The sequence below is a fragment of the Neopelma chrysocephalum genome, unplaced genomic scaffold (assembly GCF_003984885.1).
Source record: "Neopelma chrysocephalum unplaced genomic scaffold, ASM398488v2 Primary Assembly neopelma1_26, whole genome shotgun sequence".
Taxonomy (NCBI): Eukaryota; Metazoa; Chordata; class Aves; order Passeriformes; family Pipridae; genus Neopelma; species Neopelma chrysocephalum.
Window position 1 is genome coordinate 25914088 of NW_020897695.1, and position 18065 is coordinate 25932152.

At 37.3% G+C, this 18065-nt stretch overlaps 1 protein-coding gene across 2 annotated transcripts in view; it reads left to right on the forward strand.

Annotated features, from left to right (window-relative positions):
• The window catches only part of RECK (reversion inducing cysteine rich protein with kazal motifs), a 53159-nt gene that overhangs the window by 19301 nt on the left and 15793 nt on the right, over positions 1 to 18065 (forward strand). The window contains exons 7-14 of one of the 2 annotated variants that reach the window (XM_027675987.1): positions 55 to 96; positions 8385 to 8418; positions 9303 to 9500; positions 9899 to 10166; positions 11632 to 11811; positions 12754 to 12966; positions 13675 to 13811; positions 15815 to 15955. In XM_027675987.1, the coding sequence (XP_027531788.1) occupies positions 55 to 96; positions 8385 to 8418; positions 9303 to 9500; positions 9899 to 10166; positions 11632 to 11811; positions 12754 to 12966; positions 13675 to 13811; positions 15815 to 15955 (1213 nt within the window). The remainder of the gene's footprint in view (positions 1 to 54; positions 97 to 8384; positions 8419 to 9302; positions 9501 to 9898; positions 10167 to 11631; positions 11812 to 12753; positions 12967 to 13674; positions 13812 to 15814; positions 15956 to 18065) is intronic. The other variant, XM_027675988.1, reaches the window with a different exon arrangement.

Sequence of the window (18065 nt, forward strand, 5' to 3'; positions counted from 1 at the left end):
TCTATTATGCTGGTCTGTTTCCTTCTTTTTTTCTGGTTTTCTGCATTGCTGTAGGAGGTTGGCCAATATGGGTTGAAGGAGAACGTGAGAGGAAAGGTAAGAGAAAAAAGAATGACTTCAAAATGGTGATAGTCATCTTATTTACTTTACCAGTTTTTATCTGGAAGTTTGAAAAGTGGGTTCCTTGCAATTAATCAAGAGTGTTCTTGCTGTTGTTGTACAGAAAACCTTAATGCTTTCTATCTCTGCAATACTAAAAGAGAAAGAGAGGGAGAAAAATTATAGTAGAAGGAATCAGTCTTCAGGCTGGTGGAGAAGGAAAGAACTTTTTTAATGAGGACTAGGTGTAGTAGGTACAAATAGTGTGTCAGGGACAGAAATTAAGTATCTGATGTGGTAGATCATCAGTTGTTACAGAGTTTTCTATGACAATGGGTATTGCTATGTGTCCGAGCTTACGGGACAAAAAGTTGTACTTCCAATGCTCTCAAGAGACTCCTTGGTTGTATAAAGTTCAAGGATGTTTTACCCAAGATAGGAGATTCCACAAAATACTTCTGGAGGGAACCTGCAGTTTCCCACACCCTAGACGTTCTTTCTCCTTTCTTTAAAAAAAAAAAAAAAAGAAAAAGAAAAAAAAGTTCCTGGTGCTTTGGTGTATGTGTCCTGCTCCTTCTGTAGTCTGTGAATAGCTTCTGTGTCTGTGACCGGTACCGTACTTTGCATTCGGTGGGGTCAGCTAGGGAAGACACTGAACTGGGGAAGAAGTGGCTACTTCAAAGTGAAAGAGGTGTCATGAGATCAGAAACAGCTTGTGAATCACATAAATACAATGTCATATATACTGTGTTTGCCTTTGTGTTTAAGAATTCATACTTTGCTAAAAATGAGGATCCAACTTGAGAATTAGTTTACAGTATAGATCATAGTACTTGTTCGTCAACTCTCAAGTCTGTTGCTGAGGTATTTAATATATAAGTACATGACATAAAAGTAAAAACTAGATTAATTAAGAGTGTAAAAGTATAATTCCCTTTTTAGTAAACACTCTCATAACTTACCAGCTTTCTTAACTTTCTTATATACTCACGTAATGATTTCCCAGAGAATTTTCACAAGCTGCCTAGAATAGTTGACTGAACTCTGCATAGTACTTATCTGTCATCTTTTGGGATTAGGGAAGCAACTTCATGAGTTACCCTTCATCTTCCACTGTTAGTGAGTGTGAAGAATGAGGTAAGTCTTCAAGGGTAGATCATAGAGTTCAGAGCAGTGAAGAAAAACAAACTCCAAGCAGGAGGCTCCACCAAGTTTTGAAGTTGCTAAGCGGAGTCTCAGGTTGTACAGTAGCAGAATCACTTTAGCATTGATGTGCCAGCTTTTCACAAGATTAATTGAAGATGCTTTTTCTGCTGATCATATGTTTCTGGGTTACTTTTACTGTAAATATGTATGTTTCTTTTAATTTGGAGATTTTACACATTTTAGAAAAGAATCGTGTTGGAATAAGCTATTAATTTTTGATCAGTGCATTGAAGATTGCATGTCCTGCTAAACAGCTTTTATTTTCAAGTAGCACTGCATACAGAAATGAATAAATTTAACACAACTTGCTGAGTATTTTTGAGTGTTACTAAAAGATATTTTATTTGCCTTCTTTTGAAGAATTTATTCTGATAGTCCTTTTTTCAATCTTCTGCCTCTCAGATACTCATTTTGTCATCTTCATTTTTCCTCTAGTTCTATGTATCTCAGCTCTCTTATCTTTCACTACTTCTTCCAGCTTTCTGCTGTCCTGTTCATCTTCCTCTATAAAGAAGGTAGGTAATAGTCAAAGAAAGAAGAAAAAAAAGAAGTGGAGACGGTATGGATTGTATGTAGGATTTTCTGATTTTCGTATTTTAAAAGTTTCATGTAAAGTGGAGGGTCAGTTTTTTTAAAACACTGCATGGAATACGGGTAGCACTAAAATTTCCGTTAGATTGCAGCTCTTGAGTCTGTACACTGCATACTGTGTTCACCTCTCTGCACACTAAGAACTCCAGTTTTTACGTCATGTGTTCCGAATAAGACATTCAAACTTCTCTGGTTAATTTGGCACTGTGAGAGCTTTACTGCAGTTGAGCACTATTAACATCTGCCAAGCAGTCAAAATACAACTGGGAATGTCACCAGTTATTTGGCTTCTGCTCTTAAAACTAGTTTTGATGCACAGTAGTGAATGCTTTTCATATCTCTGTACTGTTCAAAGGTATTTTTGCTCTCACAGATTTGAGCACTCTTTAGCCTAATCTGACTTTGGTTTTTTACAGTTTTTTAAACACAGAAACTTCAAATGCAATGTATGCAGCTTCAAGTGCTGTAATTCAGAGAAGTACTTACTGTACTACAGTATTGGCTTGTCTTATCGTCTAGAGTCATATGATCCTGCTTTATGCTGAGGTTTTAGTGAATACTGACTACTAATTACTGCTGCTGAAAAATACAGTCAGCAGTTTTTAGCCTGTGTCTAATCGTTTGTGCAGATTGCTCAGAGACAATAGATAATAAGGAACTGTTTAGGATGCTGTTTAGCTGAAGGTTCCTAAACAGTTTTAATGAACTACTAAGGCATTTGGAGTGTGTGTGGCCTCTGGAAGTACTGTTTAAGGAATTCAGGATGGACTCTGACACATTGTAGATAATGTTGTTGTCATCTGCTGGTTCCTTTTGTCTCTATTCTCTGCTGTTCAAAGAAGGTTGATAGAGCACTCAATGATTTTGCCGAAATTTAAGTTGCAGTGATTTTGTTCTACCTTACTGTGCAAGTGTTCTCACTTCTTCACTGGCTTACATAATTGAAAATCTTGGCCTTGTTAGTTACTGCAAGCTTTTAAAGTTCTTAGAATGTTCACCAGCATTTGACACTTCAGCTGACTCCACTAAACCTTAGTATGTCATCAGTTATCTTCCATCAATAAATTTGAGGATTAAATGAAGTCAAGGAGAGATTAGCGTGGTTTTCATTGCATAGAGTGTATTTTATTAAATTTAATAAATTACTAGTGTATTTATTAACTATAGGTGATACTTACAAATTAGGATGGCTTTAATTGGATAGGATCTAGATTCAAATATTTGCCATGGTTAGGTTGCCCGAACTGACAGTAGAAAACTTATTTTTCTGGCAAAGTTAGTAGCATACAGATACCATGATACTTTTTAGGGAAGAAAATAATCTTTTTTGGGGTTTTAGCAGAATACTCTTTAATTTATGGTGTGAAAGAGCAGCTTCACTGTCGTTTTTCATTCAAAACAGAAGAGGCAGCCATTTAGAATAAATGTGCTTGTAATATGAAAGCATGTCTTACAATGCAGAGGACTTCTTCCTTCAGCAAAGTGTTCTGTGCTGTTTGTGTTTGGGTGTGTGCATTTTGGTTTTTGAGCCGTTACCTGCAGCTGATGAGCTCCAAAAAGAGCGAAACCAGTTAGGTCCTGCAGTACTGGCTAAAATCTTTCTTTAGGAGGGTTCTGGTGAGGAAGACTGAACGATGTTCTCTGGTGGATAAACCTCAATAGCCTTTTTCAATTTTCATAACACCAAAAAGAAATCTTTGAGACTTTTTTCTTTAAGGTGTACGTGGGTCCGTTGCCCATGTCTGCCTGCCACTTTCCACTCCTTCTGCTTATAGTGTCACTGACTTTAATAACCAGTTTCAGAAACATCTGTCTTTAAAAAAAAAAGTCTGGAAGATGGGATTAATGCACAAGTAAAACAAATCATTGTGTTTGTGTTTTAGAAATTTCAATATTGACATCTTTGTTCACTTCATAATTTAATATTCAGCACAAGTTGAAAATGGAGTATGTGCACAGTATTGCCTTTTTACCCTCATTTTCCTAAATCTTGATGACTTGGTTGTTCTTTTAAAAAGAACATCCTTTTCTCCTCTTTTGGTGTTTGTGTTTGGTTGGTTGATTTAGGTTTGGTTTTCCTTACCTATATCTCTCTTTTATCTTTTGCTTTGTTTTCTCTCTCTGTTCTGACAGTTCAGTAGCAGAAGGATGCTTGAGTGGGAAAAAAAGCTTGTGATTTCTTAAATATGATAACTACTTTATTAGAGATAGGCATCAACCTTGTGTTCTAAAATGAAGTTATGGTTAGTAATTCAAATCAGACACACAGTTTTATTTACAAACAGATGATTAGACATTAATTCTTTTTTTATATTCCCTCATGTTTCTATAGCTACAGGTACATGTGTACCTGTACTTTTTGAGTAACTGAACAGTTATCCAGACCTACACAAAAAGCAAAGTCAGCACCCTCACTGGCACTGTATTCTGTGGTGGCTACAGGCACTTACAGTTTTGTGAAATACGGTGAGTTGCTGTAATAACTCAGTGCAGCTGAAGTTCTTCCTGTGCCTTTCTGCAACTGTGGTTTTTCCACATATGTTCCCTCCCAATGCTAGTCCTACAAATATACTTCTTACCTCTGGCATCTGGCAGGTCCTTCTGAAAGATGGTATCTAAAAAAAGATTGTTCTATTCTATTCTAACTTAGTGTTGCCTGTTGAAATTGCCAAATTAAAACACTAGGAGATGAGAAACGTGAGTTTTCAGCAGGGCTACTGAGAAAGATCAGGTCATGAGAAGATGATGTAAAGGTGATGTAAAGGCATACACAAGACTGTACAACTGGAAACAGGGACAGAAGAGTTATAAACAAGGTAGAAAAGAGAAGTAAGACCACCTCCTCCTAACAGAAATACAAGAATAATTACAGCAATTCAGCAGTCTGTGGAACTATAGTTTTAAAATACTTCTAAAATGAAAAGAATATTTACTATCTGGTTAGGGCATCCTGCCTACATGTGTAAAATTGCTGTGAGAAGATAATTTTGTCTCAGCTCAAACCCTTCCTTAGAGTAGGAACATTAGTAGACACCTTAATCTCCTCAACATTCTCCTCTCTTCTGTGTCCCATGAGCTAACAGGGCCACTGACACTGACCTGAACTGCTTTTTAATCACTTTTTTGTTTCATTCAACTTTTAAATATTATAACAGTTTTTATCTGAGTTTATTGCAGCATTACAGTATAAATCTAAGTATTGTTTGTGCTAACAGTATGATCAACTACTTGGGTGTAACCATGACAGACAGACTTCAGACTTTCCAGCAGCCTCTACAGTCCCAGTGCATTAAGTAGTAAAGTTACAGTGTTGCTTTCTACCTGGCTGGTTTGTATGCCACTTTCTAGTGCTTGATACAGGGTGGATGTGGAGAAGTCTAATTCCAGCAGCTTCTGAGGACAGTCAGTTTTGGGTCAGAGAGATGTTGTGCATGGCAACTCCTATCTGACAGTTGTTTCTCTTTTCATGTATGAAAGGTCCCAAAGAAACCAGGTGGCCACATCAAAACAGTGCCTTTCTGATGACCAGTGCCTGGCATCCATAGAGAAGGATGTATGGTGCTGTAAAAATTACATGAGCCTTTAGGCAACAGTATGAATCTATTCTTTACAGATGTAGGATGGTGACTGTCTACATGTTCTTTTACCCTTAATTCCCTTGTCCCTCATCTGTGTTAAACAGATGGATGAATTACACAATTTGCTTTCTGTGTTGTAAAGAGGGAAAATCTCAAGTTAATCAGATGGAAAGTTGCTACTGGGATGAGGAATGTTGCTGCAAATTCATTCTTAGTCTTATAGAAATTATGCAGTATCCATGCTTTTGGGAGAAAAGATCTAAAATTTGGTAGGGGATATTCTTGGGATGAAAATAAAATGTCTGAATTGTTACTTTGTGAGGTTTGGGTTTTGTTTTTTTTATGTAAGGCAGAATTTTCAATTTTTGTGTGAAGTGTACTCAATAGACCTGTTCCTTTTTTCATGATCACTAAAATTATACGTAGTTGCTGTTCATGGAAAAATAACTTAAATTCTCAAATTAGATTTGTGTTTATTCTCTTAGGGTCATTATTTCAGTGCCACATCTACCATGACTTATCCAAGGTGTAAATTATTTCTGACTGTTAATAGAAGAAATTTCATGCTGATCATTACAGTGTTTACTCTTAAATGAACAACAGAAAAGAGAATGAAGATAGCTATGAAAATAAAGAACATTTTAAAAAGAATCATGTTTTTCCTGAGGTAGTCAGAAAACTTTTGTGAGAAAAATTAAAAAAGGGAAAGCAAGATTGTCATATTCTCTGGCTCTCTAGTGGAATACACTTGCTTACTGAGTAGCGCTTCAATAGAATAAGAAGTTCAGACTCTACAATATTTACTGATTGTGGTGTCAGGCTGTAAGATGCTTCTGAAGGTAAGGGAAAGGGAAAGTGTGGATTGTGTACTGAAGCTGCCTTGTAGACATGAGACTGCCTGTTTGTGCTGCTGCTGAGAACAGAGAAACATTCCATATTTGCCCTTCTATGCTTAGCATGAGTGAACGTGAGGAGCTGGTGGAGAGGAAATCCTCAGCATTCTGATGTTGCAGCGACTGGTATTCCTGTGAGTTAGCCGCTGGGAGGTTTGATCACTTTGATATTCACTTCACTTTTCTCTGTAATCCTACCTAGTCTGCAGTGGGAAAAATAAGGATGCTCAATGTCCCATCCAACCTGGTCTTGAACCCTGCCCATCCCTGGCAGATTTTCACAAAAATACCCCAAAGATTATTTGGGATAGCCACTTCTTTGCAATGCAGTAAATACTAGTAACTAACATACATACATAATCTAATGAACTACAGAGCTTAAACTAAGTCTGCATTTTGAGCTCTCTTCCTTGTCTTAGAGGTAGTAGCATATCTGGTACTTTCCTGAACTGAAGCAAGACTTTATTGCCACATTATGTTTGTGGATTAATCTGATGGTGTTTCTGTTTTCTTCTCTAGATTCTCTTTTCTGTGTAAAACACAATTTCGTTTAATGAAAGGGTAGGGGAAATGGAGATCAGAAACTTTATGAAGATGGGGATTGCGTTTTGTCACTTAATGTACCTTAATGTATTTGATCACTTTTTATAATCTGGTGTTCTGACAAGTGTAGAGATCAGGTGTAGAGGTAGTTCAAATTTCTCTTCTATTTCACAATTGTGTAATTTTAAAGTCTTTGATAATTGGCAACTACATTTTGGAATTTCAAGCTCGTGACTTCATCTTTTCATAGAGGTACAGAAAGCTTATATGCAGTATCTAATTTTTTTAAGAAATGTACCTTTTCAGTGAGGCAAAGACTGATGGTTTTGGGCAAGAGTTCAGTAGTCTTGAGGGAGGTGATTTTGTCCCTCTGCTCTGCTCTGGTGAAGACCCCACCTGGAGCACTGCATTCAGGTTTGGAGTTCTTAGCACAAGAAGGTTGTGGACCTGTTGGAACAAGTCCAGAGGAGGGCCACAAAGATGATAAGAGAGATGGGACACCTCTCCTATGAGGACAGGCTGAGAGAGCTGGAGTTATTTAGCCTGGAGAAGAGTAGGCTTCAGGGAGACCATATAACAACTTCCAGTGCCTAAAGGGGCCTACAAGAAAGCTGGGGACAAACTTCTTGGCAGGGTTTGTTGTGACAAGGGTTAATGATTATAAATTAGAAGAGGGTAGATTCAGACTAGGTGTACAGAAGACATTTTTATGATGAGGGTGATGAGGCACTGGAACAGGTTTCCCAGAGAGGTTGTGGGTGCCCCATCCCTGTAAGTGTTCAAAGCCCCATTGGATGGGTCTTTGAGCAACCTGGTCTAGTGGAAAGTGTCCTTGCCCATGTCAGGGGGTTGGACTAGATGACCTTTAAAAGTCCCTTCCAACCCAAACCATTCTATGATTGCTCTCTGGATTAGAGACCTATGAAACAAACCAGCAGGGTGTGTGCATTTCTCTTCTTCTGTCATTTAATGTGTGTGTTCCCCCAGCTGTGCCTTTTGGCTGCAGTTTGAGGGAGTTGACTGCATGCTTTAGCGTTTAAGGTGTATTGTTGTGGAGTTATTGTGTTGAGATTTTCTATTTGCATGTATGCATCTGTGCGGAGTTCTTTTTTTTCCACATAGAATCTTTAAAATTATTGTCCTTAAAAAAACCCCAAACCAACCAACCAAACATAATGGGGCACCCTAATATAGCATTCTGTTTCTAAGTTAGACCAGGAAAGTCTTCCAATTGGTCTGCTTGCTTGAGTATTTATCTTGAGTATTTATTTATTATGAGTACACACAGAACTCAAGTGACCCCTGATCTTTTGATTTCCTGGTTTCACTGTTTGCATGGTGTTTTTGTTTTAATGCAATCCAATTGGAGCAAATAATACAAAAGATTTATTCACTCATTATCAAAAATGACTGGACACTTAAATATTTATTCGAAGTTTTCTGGTTTGTAACACTGTTTTTGTTTTGATTTCAGAATGCTCTCTTTAGTTGTATTAACAGAAATGAAAGTAAGTATATAATTAACAGTTTGTTTTGTTTATCTTTTATATCATTCTATCCTTTTTACTCTAAAATGTAAGAAATTGTGAGGGTGTACATATACACAAACACATGGATTCAGTTCCATAGAAGGACAAACCACATGCGTAAATTGTCTTAGATAAGTGATTAAGAGAGGAGTTGGGCTCAATGATCCTTGTGGGTCCCTTCCAACTCTGCATATTCTGTGATATCATTTACATCAGTTCTTAATTTCTGTATTTGTATTTGTCTTTTCTGTCATTTTTTCTTTCTGCTTTGTTCATTTGATGAGTTCTAAGTAGCAAAATTAAATGCAGAGTTGAAATTGTGAAGAACCATGCAAGTGTTTTGTTGCCTGATATCTGTCTATATAAAATGAAATCAGTGTCTCAGAATTCAATCTAGTAGAAATAGTTCTCAAGAACTATTATGTATATTTAACAACATACCAAAAATGGGTGAATCATAATACCATCTCTCTGGCTTTTTTGAATGATACTACTTTCATATTTATTTGTTTATTAGTAGTATTTCTCTAATAATTCAATTGTAGGACATGTCTGGTTACTTTCAATAAGAACAGAATAGCTGAAGATAAGATTCAGCTGGCTTGCTGGTCTCTTGAACTTGAGTTCAAGACGGCTTTAGTGACTTTTTTCTTCTGCCAAACAAGGAAATGTAATGTGGCTAGTTACAGATATTTCCAGTCATTCTGTAGACAGAGGTATTTTAATAGAGCATAGCATTTCTTTTTTTTTTTTTTCCCCCACAGTACTAGCTTGAGCATCATTGTGTGTTGTATAGACATGCTCACTTCTTCATTTCTCTGCGTAGGAACCCATACATTTTCTATGTTTGTTTGCTTCCCCAGTGGGGTCAGTCTGTTGCAGTTATGCAGGTCATCACACAAACTGCCGGGAATATTGTCAAGCAATTTTTCGGACAGACTCTTCTCCTGGTCCTTCACAAATTAAAGCAGTTGAAAATTACTGTGCATCTATTAGCCCTCAGCTTATACACTGTGTGAACAACTATACGCAGTCATATCCAATGAGAAATCCTACAGATAGTAAGTATAAAAAAATCCTTCTTTACTGAAACTTATAAAAGATACTAAAAATGAGGACTGTATGTACATTTTATATAAAATGCGTTATTGTATAAGACTATTGTATAAATTGTATTAATGCATTTCTATATTATAACTGTAATTATATGAATTTCTATACTGATAACTTTTGGGGTTTGGTGCATTGTTGATTTTTATTTATTTTTCAGTTTTACATATTGATTTTGTGTTCTTTTTTTGCCATAGTTGGTCTGTATGCATTTTAGAGAAGCAATGTTATTTGAGATTCTTTGGAGGGGAAGAAGCCTCCTTCAAGCACTTTTTCTCTGAGGGCTGTTATGCCATGCATCTTGAATGTTGTTGTATGCTTGACCATTAATTATTTACATTTCTATCAGGTTTGTATTGCTGTGATAGAGCAGAAGACTATGCGTGTCAAACTGCTTGTAAAAGAATTTTAATGTCAATGAAAACAGAGCTTGAAATTGTTGATGGACTTATAGAAGGCTGTAAAACAATGCCCCTCCCTCAGGATCCACTTTGGCAGTGTTTTCTTGAGAGTTCAAGATCTGTTCATCCTGGAGTCACTGTGCACCCTCCACCTTCAACAGGCCTCGATGGAGCTAAGCTCCATTGCTGTTCTAAAGCAAATTCTTCCACATGTAGGTCAGTATCTCCCTACCCTCATTTCCAATTGTGAAAGTCCTTCAGAATTTGTCTCATTTCAGACCTTTGCCTGAATCTTGCTATGTATGTCAGATAGAAATTTCTAGAATTCTGAGAAAAAATACACGTTTAGATAGTAGTTATTCTGTCCAATACTTTGTATCTCAAAACATACTTTCTGTAAGAGGGTTCAGCTCTTTCTCACATTTAGCACTGGCTTATTACAGCAGACACAGTAAGTTAACAAAACCTATACTATACTTGTGGTCATAATAACCAATAACCTCTGGTCAAGAGGTCTTAACCAGAACTCAAGAGAGCCAAGGGGACAATGAACTGCACAAACTCTCAAGTGTCTGGTTGCTTCATGTTAAAACCTTAGTAGTGTTCCTTACTAGATGCTCTTCTGATTTTTGTCAACGAAAAATAACCTAGGTTATTTAGTCATTAAATAAGGGAACGAACTATCCCAACATTTAAAAAAACCCAAAGGTTTTCGGCAAATAGTTGCATGCTTGCAAAAAACTGTTATTGAAGCATTTTTAGTTTAGCATGTTTTTCTGTCCATGTTAAAAACAGATGATGATTGCATTTTAAATGCATCAATATATCTAAAGAAGTTGCAAACTTTGATTTCTGAGCCATTGCTTCCTTTGATTAAAAAGTTTCCAGTAACAAAACAACAGATCCTGAATTAGCCGGATCAATAATGAGTTTAGTAGTAGAGCCCTGGAGTTGTTATTTCTTAAAACGTTGTTGCATAGGCAGTTGATACAATATCTTCTACTTGCTTGCTTTGACAATGAGTTCTAAAAATGGATCCTTTCTTCAAGTTTTCAACACAAAGGAGATATAATAGCACAATGAAGTTTCATACTTTCAGCTGGGATGGGAACAGTTGCAGCTTGTAGGATATTGCTGTGAACAAAGTGAGTTGCATGTTGCTGACACCAGGAAACATCTCAAACAAAAGCAACAAACAGTACCCCTGTTTCAAACATCTGGGCAAAAGAAGGAATGTATTTTGTTTGACAGTCATTTCTGGAGGAGAAGAAAGTGTTATTTGAAGCTGAAGGATGGGATTACAAGTTTCTCATTATGATGTCAACCTAGATTTATTACAAGTAAAATTAGCTGGGCTAGTTCTCACCTCAAAGTTATAAGTTCAGGTTTCCAGCTATTACAGTTTTATTGGATATTATGATTTTATATTCTGAAGTCTTTCAGTCTTACTAGCTCAAAGATTTGCTAGCATTCTTAGGCAAAATGGAAACTTAGAAAACACAGAGGGGTTATTTTCTTTGAGCACAACGTTTGGATACCCTTGCAGACTTTCTGGGCTCTAAAACAGTCTTCTATGGCAGGTATAGGCTGTTATGACCAGCAAAGAAATGATGGGCTCTGCTATATCTGAGTGCCTGCTGTTCTTTTCATTTTATTTTCTTCATCTCTATGTTTTTTTCAGAGAGCTCTGTACTAAACTTTATAGCACGAGCTGGGGCAATTCACAGAGCTGGCAAGAATTTGATCGCTTCTGTGAGTATAATGCAGTTGAAGTTTCCATGTTGACCTGTTTAGCAGATGTACGAGAACCTTGTCAGCTGGGCTGTAGAAATCTTACTTACTGCACTAATTTTAATAACAGGTAGGAGAGAGACACTGAATATTTTATAAAGGAATTCCTGTACTTTGATTTAAAAAATAAAGTTCAATGTTTTTCAGACTTATTTTGAGATTGTATGTAGCTGTCTTTCTGCAAATATGTTTTTAGTTAATTTAAAAATAAATAATTTTTTCTAGAATGAACATTTCTAAATGTATTTACCAACAGATATAACAAAACTTACAAGAATAAAAGCTAACCCATGAAGTTGTAAAATGTCACTATGTATTAGCAGCATATTCCTCTGTCTTTCTGTGTAGACAAGTAAGCCATGATTACTGAAATGTTGTGTGTTATAAATAAGGTTAAACTGCTTGTTAAATTTACATGTTACTCATTCTCAAAATTCCTTTTATTGGAGACATATTTTTGTAGGTTTATACTCTATAGGACAAAATGCATGACTTAAAAGTGGTGTCTGAATTAGTAATTGCAAGGTTACAAATTAAATAGCTAGACTTAAAAAAAAAATTAGATTTTGTTAGCTATTAGAGATCACTGGCTTTTTTTTTTTAATAATATGCAGTGGCATGAGCATTATATAAGTAGTAGAATCACAAGGGTGAGTAAATATAATTGATAAATCAACTTGCATTAGTGATTCACCAGGAAACATACACATAGATATTTGGGGTCTCTGGGATATTTGCTCTCAAGTTGACTTCATGTAAGAAATATTTAAGATCTAAGAGATAGAGGTGAGAAGGGAGTTTCAGCCTTGAGTCCTAAAGAGCTTGTTTTCCTTAAAGACAGATTTCAGACTGATTTTAATCTTGCTTAACTATGGAAGGGATTAATTTCTTGTATATCATAAAAAGCAAGCCATATCAAGGTTTAGAATTCATATGGTGAAAGGTAAAATGTGTGGTATTTTCTCTTTTTTTCTTTTTAATACATGCCATATCTTATCTTCTTTTTTTTAAGGCCAACAGAACTTTTTAGGAGCTGCAATACTCAGTCAGACCAGGGAGCCATGAATGACATGAAGCTATGGGAAAAAGGAAGTATTAAGATGCCATTTATAAGTATTCCTGTGCTTGATATTAAAAAATGCCAACCAGAAATGTGGAAGGCAATTGCCTGCTCCCTGCAGATTAAACCTTGCCACAGCAAATCTAGAGGAAGTATTATCTGCAAGTAAGTACTGAGGGGGGAGAAGAGTTTATAGGTTCTACTAAGGATTTTAATGAGAACTGAAAAGCTGCTGTAGAACTGTGTTTGATCTCTGTTGAGAAAACATGGCAAGGCAAACGTGGAAGGAATATTAAGTTTCACAGTTGCCACTGCTTAAATCTCCATCACTGTAAATGCCTGTTAATGAGGAGCATTCATTGGAAAGTGGATTTATTGTTTGGGAGTTTTTGGCTTTCCACGGTGTCTGAAACCTTTCCTCCTTTTTTGGTTTTGGGACCTACTGGTGGTTTTCAGCTGACAGAAAGATCTGAAAAAAAAAAGTTTATTTTTTAAAAAAATAAATTTTGAAAGTAGGTGATTGGGTAGAAAAGAGAGCAATTAATAGTACAGGTAGTGAGGTAGAGTTCAACTCATATTAGACATTAGTAAATTAAGGAAATCCTTGGTCTTGGAAGATACATGCCTATGATAGCATAGAAAATGAAGATCACCCAGCTCAAAGTACTATAAGCAGTAGTTTCTGTCTTTGTGTCACAAATTTGTTCCTTCCCACTGTGTAAAATGTAGCATATATCTAAACACTCTGTTGTGAGGCAGAAGGGGAAAGCTGTGGATTCAGGGAAGGGAATAATGTAGAAAGAAATCTTTTTCATACAAGATCTTTTTCTTCAAATAGTGTTGATGAAATTCTGTTTCTTTATTTATCTGAAGATCAGATTGTGTGGAAATACTGAAGAAGTGTGGAGATCATAATAAATTCCCTGAAGGTCACTCAGCTGAGAGTATTTGTGAGCTCTTATCTCCAACAGATGACTTGGAGAACTGTATACCATTGGATACTTACCTGAGTAAGTATACATGCCTATGCAGCAAAATTAGAAACCAAGATACTTTGAATGCTTATCATTACTTTTACTAGTTTTCATTATTTCTTTTAAATAAAATTGTTTTGGATTTGAGACATTTTATTTAATGTATTAGGAAAATGGAATTTTCAAGTTGCTCATTACATTTATTCTTTTTCATATTGAGTATATGTGGCAAGGTTGTTTTGGTAGCGGTGGAGGCTGCAGGGGCTGTATGGGAAATATCAGGGCTGCACTGTACCAGACACAATGAGCCCATCACGGGCCAAAGCTGAGCCAGTTAGCCAAGTTTGTGGTGCCTCTGTGAAAAAATTTTTTTAAAAATGCAGAAAGTGCCAGATAGTTGGAGGAGAAGGGAACAGGCAGAGTAGGAAACAACAGAGGTTAGCACCAAGGTCAGAGGAGTGGGCTGAGCAAATATCCATAAGGCAGCCCTGGGGGACCTCAGGCCCCAGGTATTCCTTGGAGGAAGCTGTGGCCCATGGAGAGCCAATGCTGTAGCAGAGGAAGGGTATGAGAAGGAACGGGCAGCTGAAGAAACTGCTGTGTGCTGACCATAGTCACCATCATTCCTCCTGCTTCCCAAACCCTTCTGCATTACTTGGGGCAGGGGCAGAGAAATCTAGAGCAAGGAAGTGAAGGTGAGCCTGGGAAAGGGAGGAAGAAAGAAGTTGCTTTAATATTTGTTGGGTTTTTTTCCCCCATTATCTATTATGTAATTAGATATTTATTTTAGTTGGTGATACATTTAACTAATTTCCCCCAAGTCAAGTTTTGCCTGCAATGGTAATTCTTAGGCAATCTCCCTGTTATTTCAGCCCATGATCTTTTCTGTTCCTATGCTACCTATTTTCTACACCCATCCCCTTTGGGGTGAGGGAATGGGTGGGAGTTTGGCTGTTAGCCAAGGCTAACCCACCACACTTCTCTTTTGGGGACATCATATGTTCAGTACAAGCACACTAATATGTATTATCTAACATCAATGATTTTTAGCTGCTTTAAAATAGACATGTTTTAAAGCACATCTTCTTGATATACAGGATTACACTTTGCCCAGTAGATAGGCTCCATTCTTTAACTGTGCAGTTAGAATAACCAAAAAAACAAATTAACCCTTGGGGCAATAGAACATGAGTTTAGTAGCTACATGGAAGAATTAAGGGTTCATGACTCTTGTTTTCTCCTAGCATGTCTTCTCCCTCAGTGTGGGACACCATTCTATTAATAAAATTTCATTTTGATTCTAGGCTTCATTTGAATGCATCTTTTCACATTTTTTTCCAAAACTGCTCTACCCTATTACTACTTCCTATTGCATATGAATCTCTGTAGGATTTAGACCTTTTTTAGCTTTATAGGATTTGTAGATCTTCTTCCAAAATAAATTTTGGTATTTCTTTCTCAGAATCCCAGAAACTCTGAAAATAGTAACATTTTGGTTAGCAAAAGCATGCCTCAATAAAAAAATTGTTACCAGAGAGACAAAGTATTGAAGCTTTGGTTTCTTCTTTCCATTTAGCTGCTGCTTTCCTATGTTGTCTCCCCTATAATCTTGTAACAGGAGAAGATTACTAATGAGTTTAAGGGAAAACTGAAACAAACGTTTATCAATGATAGATAAACTTGATAGAACTTGGTCAAATTTCAGGTGTGCTAATTTGTTAATCACTGACTGTGGAACTGCCAGTCCTTGTCAGTTTGTATTTGTTGTATAGAGAAAATGAGTGGGGAAACAAGATAGAGGAAATATATCTTGCATGTGAAGAATCATCTGGGTCATTATTTCCAGGGCTGAAGACTAAGCTACTGAAATAAGTTAACTATCTTGACATGCCAAGCTCCTGCAACTATAATTAAAAAAAAATAAGACTTCACAGAATTGTAAAAAGTATGATTTCACTGGATGTAAGAAATTCCATGCCTTACTGAAGGAAAATAAACCTCATTTAAATCAATACAGATGCTGTATATTCTGTTTTCAGGCCCAAGTTCTTTAGGTAACATTGTAGAAGATGTTACACATCCATGTAATCCAAATCCATGTGCAGCTAATCAATTATGTGAAGTAAATAGAAAAGGATGTCAATCTGGAGAGCTGTGTCTTCCATATTTGTGCGTGCCCGGTAAGCATTTTTGGAATTCTATTTACCTGAATTTTACTGATAAACATATGTTACTGAAATTTTCTTGAAGGTTTTAGAGTGAATTGCTGTGCCATGGTTTAACCACAGTCAACACCTAAGTACCGTGCAGCTATTTTACTTTCCCCTCCAGCAACCCCCCAGCTTGGGGAGGAGAATAAGGAAAAAGGTAAAATCCATGGGTTGAGAAAAGAACAGTTTAATACTTGAAATAAAGTTAATAATAATAATAATAATTGCGATGATGAAAACACTGGTGGCGTCTAACTTCTGTACCATGTGTAATTGTGAGCTGACTGGGGAGAAAACCTCATGTAAAGTAAGTTTCAACTGCCTAACTTTGGAATGTCAGGCTTGGATGGTGTTCATAACAAGGGTCAAATCTACAAAAGGAAGTGTGAGACACTGCAATGTCCAACTTCTACAGCCTTTTCATTGTTCCACTTTAAATCTGGTAGTACTTGCCACAATTTTTCCCCTTCCTTTAAAGCAAAAGGTATCATTCAGTGACATGAGAGATCACCAGTGGTTCTTGAAGCAGAAAGTTTGTATTTGGTGACCACTTGAATGCATGTATTGGGAGAGACTGAGTGAGTGAGAGTGACACTGATTGTTAAACTGAATTGCATGAAGCAGCCTCCTTTCTAGAGGAAGTGCCAGAGAACATTGCCATAACTGTCTCACGTCAGTTCTCCAAGCCTCTTTTTTTCCAGCAGTTCTGTGGCTGATCAGCAGTTTCTCCAGTGGTTTTTAATTGCAGGTGAAAGCTGGATTTTGCTTCGCTTGTACATCTGCAATACTTGTGCTCTTTTAAAAGTGAGGATAGACTTAAGTTCATTCTTCGTGTGAATCCAGGGACATTGGTTTGGTTTGGTTTCTATGACCCTTACAAAATAATTTTACTTTCCTGAAAAACTGAGTATTATTACTGTAGAGGTTGTATTGTTTTGCTGCAAATATCATTCAAAGTCATCTGAAAAAAAGCTCACACAGAGCTGTTGAAGAGACAATTTGCTTCTTATAAAGGTTGGACAGTGACTTTTATGTTTGAATTCAGTCTTTTTATTGGCTGAAAGTTGCAGGGGATTTGTTGCAGTTCATCACTCATAGTGTTATTTTAACCTACTATTTATATTATTATTTTTCTTTGTAATTTTTAAAACCACTTTTCTTTTCCATTCTTTCTGTTTGAAATCCACTTTTCCTGCTTTTTCTCCCTTTCTCCCCACTTCACGTCTACTTGTAAGCCCTTCAGTGTTCACTTAAGAGGTACAAGTAGGGAGGAAAGGCACAATAAAATACGTGAGAGAGGGGAAATGATTGGGCTTTGCTTGTGAGACCCTTTAATTCAGATTCTGTATTGGAGAGAGTGAAGCATATGTGGCATTTATCATTGGAAGAAGATGCCCGTTGGCCTGTGGTTAACCAACCGGGTGAAGGTGGAGATGAGCTTTGGTTACGCCACCTTTTCTAGGCCCCTCTCCGAGTGGAGCAAGCAGTGCTGTCCTTGAAAAGGCTGCTTGGTCGTTCAGGGTGCTGCCCCAAGAGAGTGTCATCTCCGGTCAGTCTCAAATGACCAATATCCTGAACCACCTGCATGCAGGGTTGGGTCTGCGGCTTCCAGTGCACCTTTCACCTCCCGTTTCGACCCTCGCCCGTCGCTACAGGACTTTTTGCATGTGGGTAAAGCCTTCAAGCCTGCGCAGTGGATTTTTTAGGTGAGATGCAGTTTGCGCGGAACTGAACCACCCTTTAATCATAACGTTCATCTGCCAGGGCTGAGCAAGCTTGGATGGTGGCAGCGAGGTCCTCAGGACGTAGGTTTGATTAGAGTGACCTTCTCTTAGATGGATGGCCTTACAGGGCTAAGCGAGCTCCGTCTGCCCGGGTTTGGGATGAGGGTTGTCCTTCTCCTAGGATGACTGCCAGAAGGCTAATGAGCTCATCCTGCCCAAGAACGTAGTGTATCTGGTCCTATGGTTTTGACCTGTCTGGCATGGGCAACCCTACCAAAGGCATGTACCATCGCCAGCATAGCTCGCAACCACATAGGAGTACACAGGCTACGTTCCTGTTAGAATGATTTGGGCAA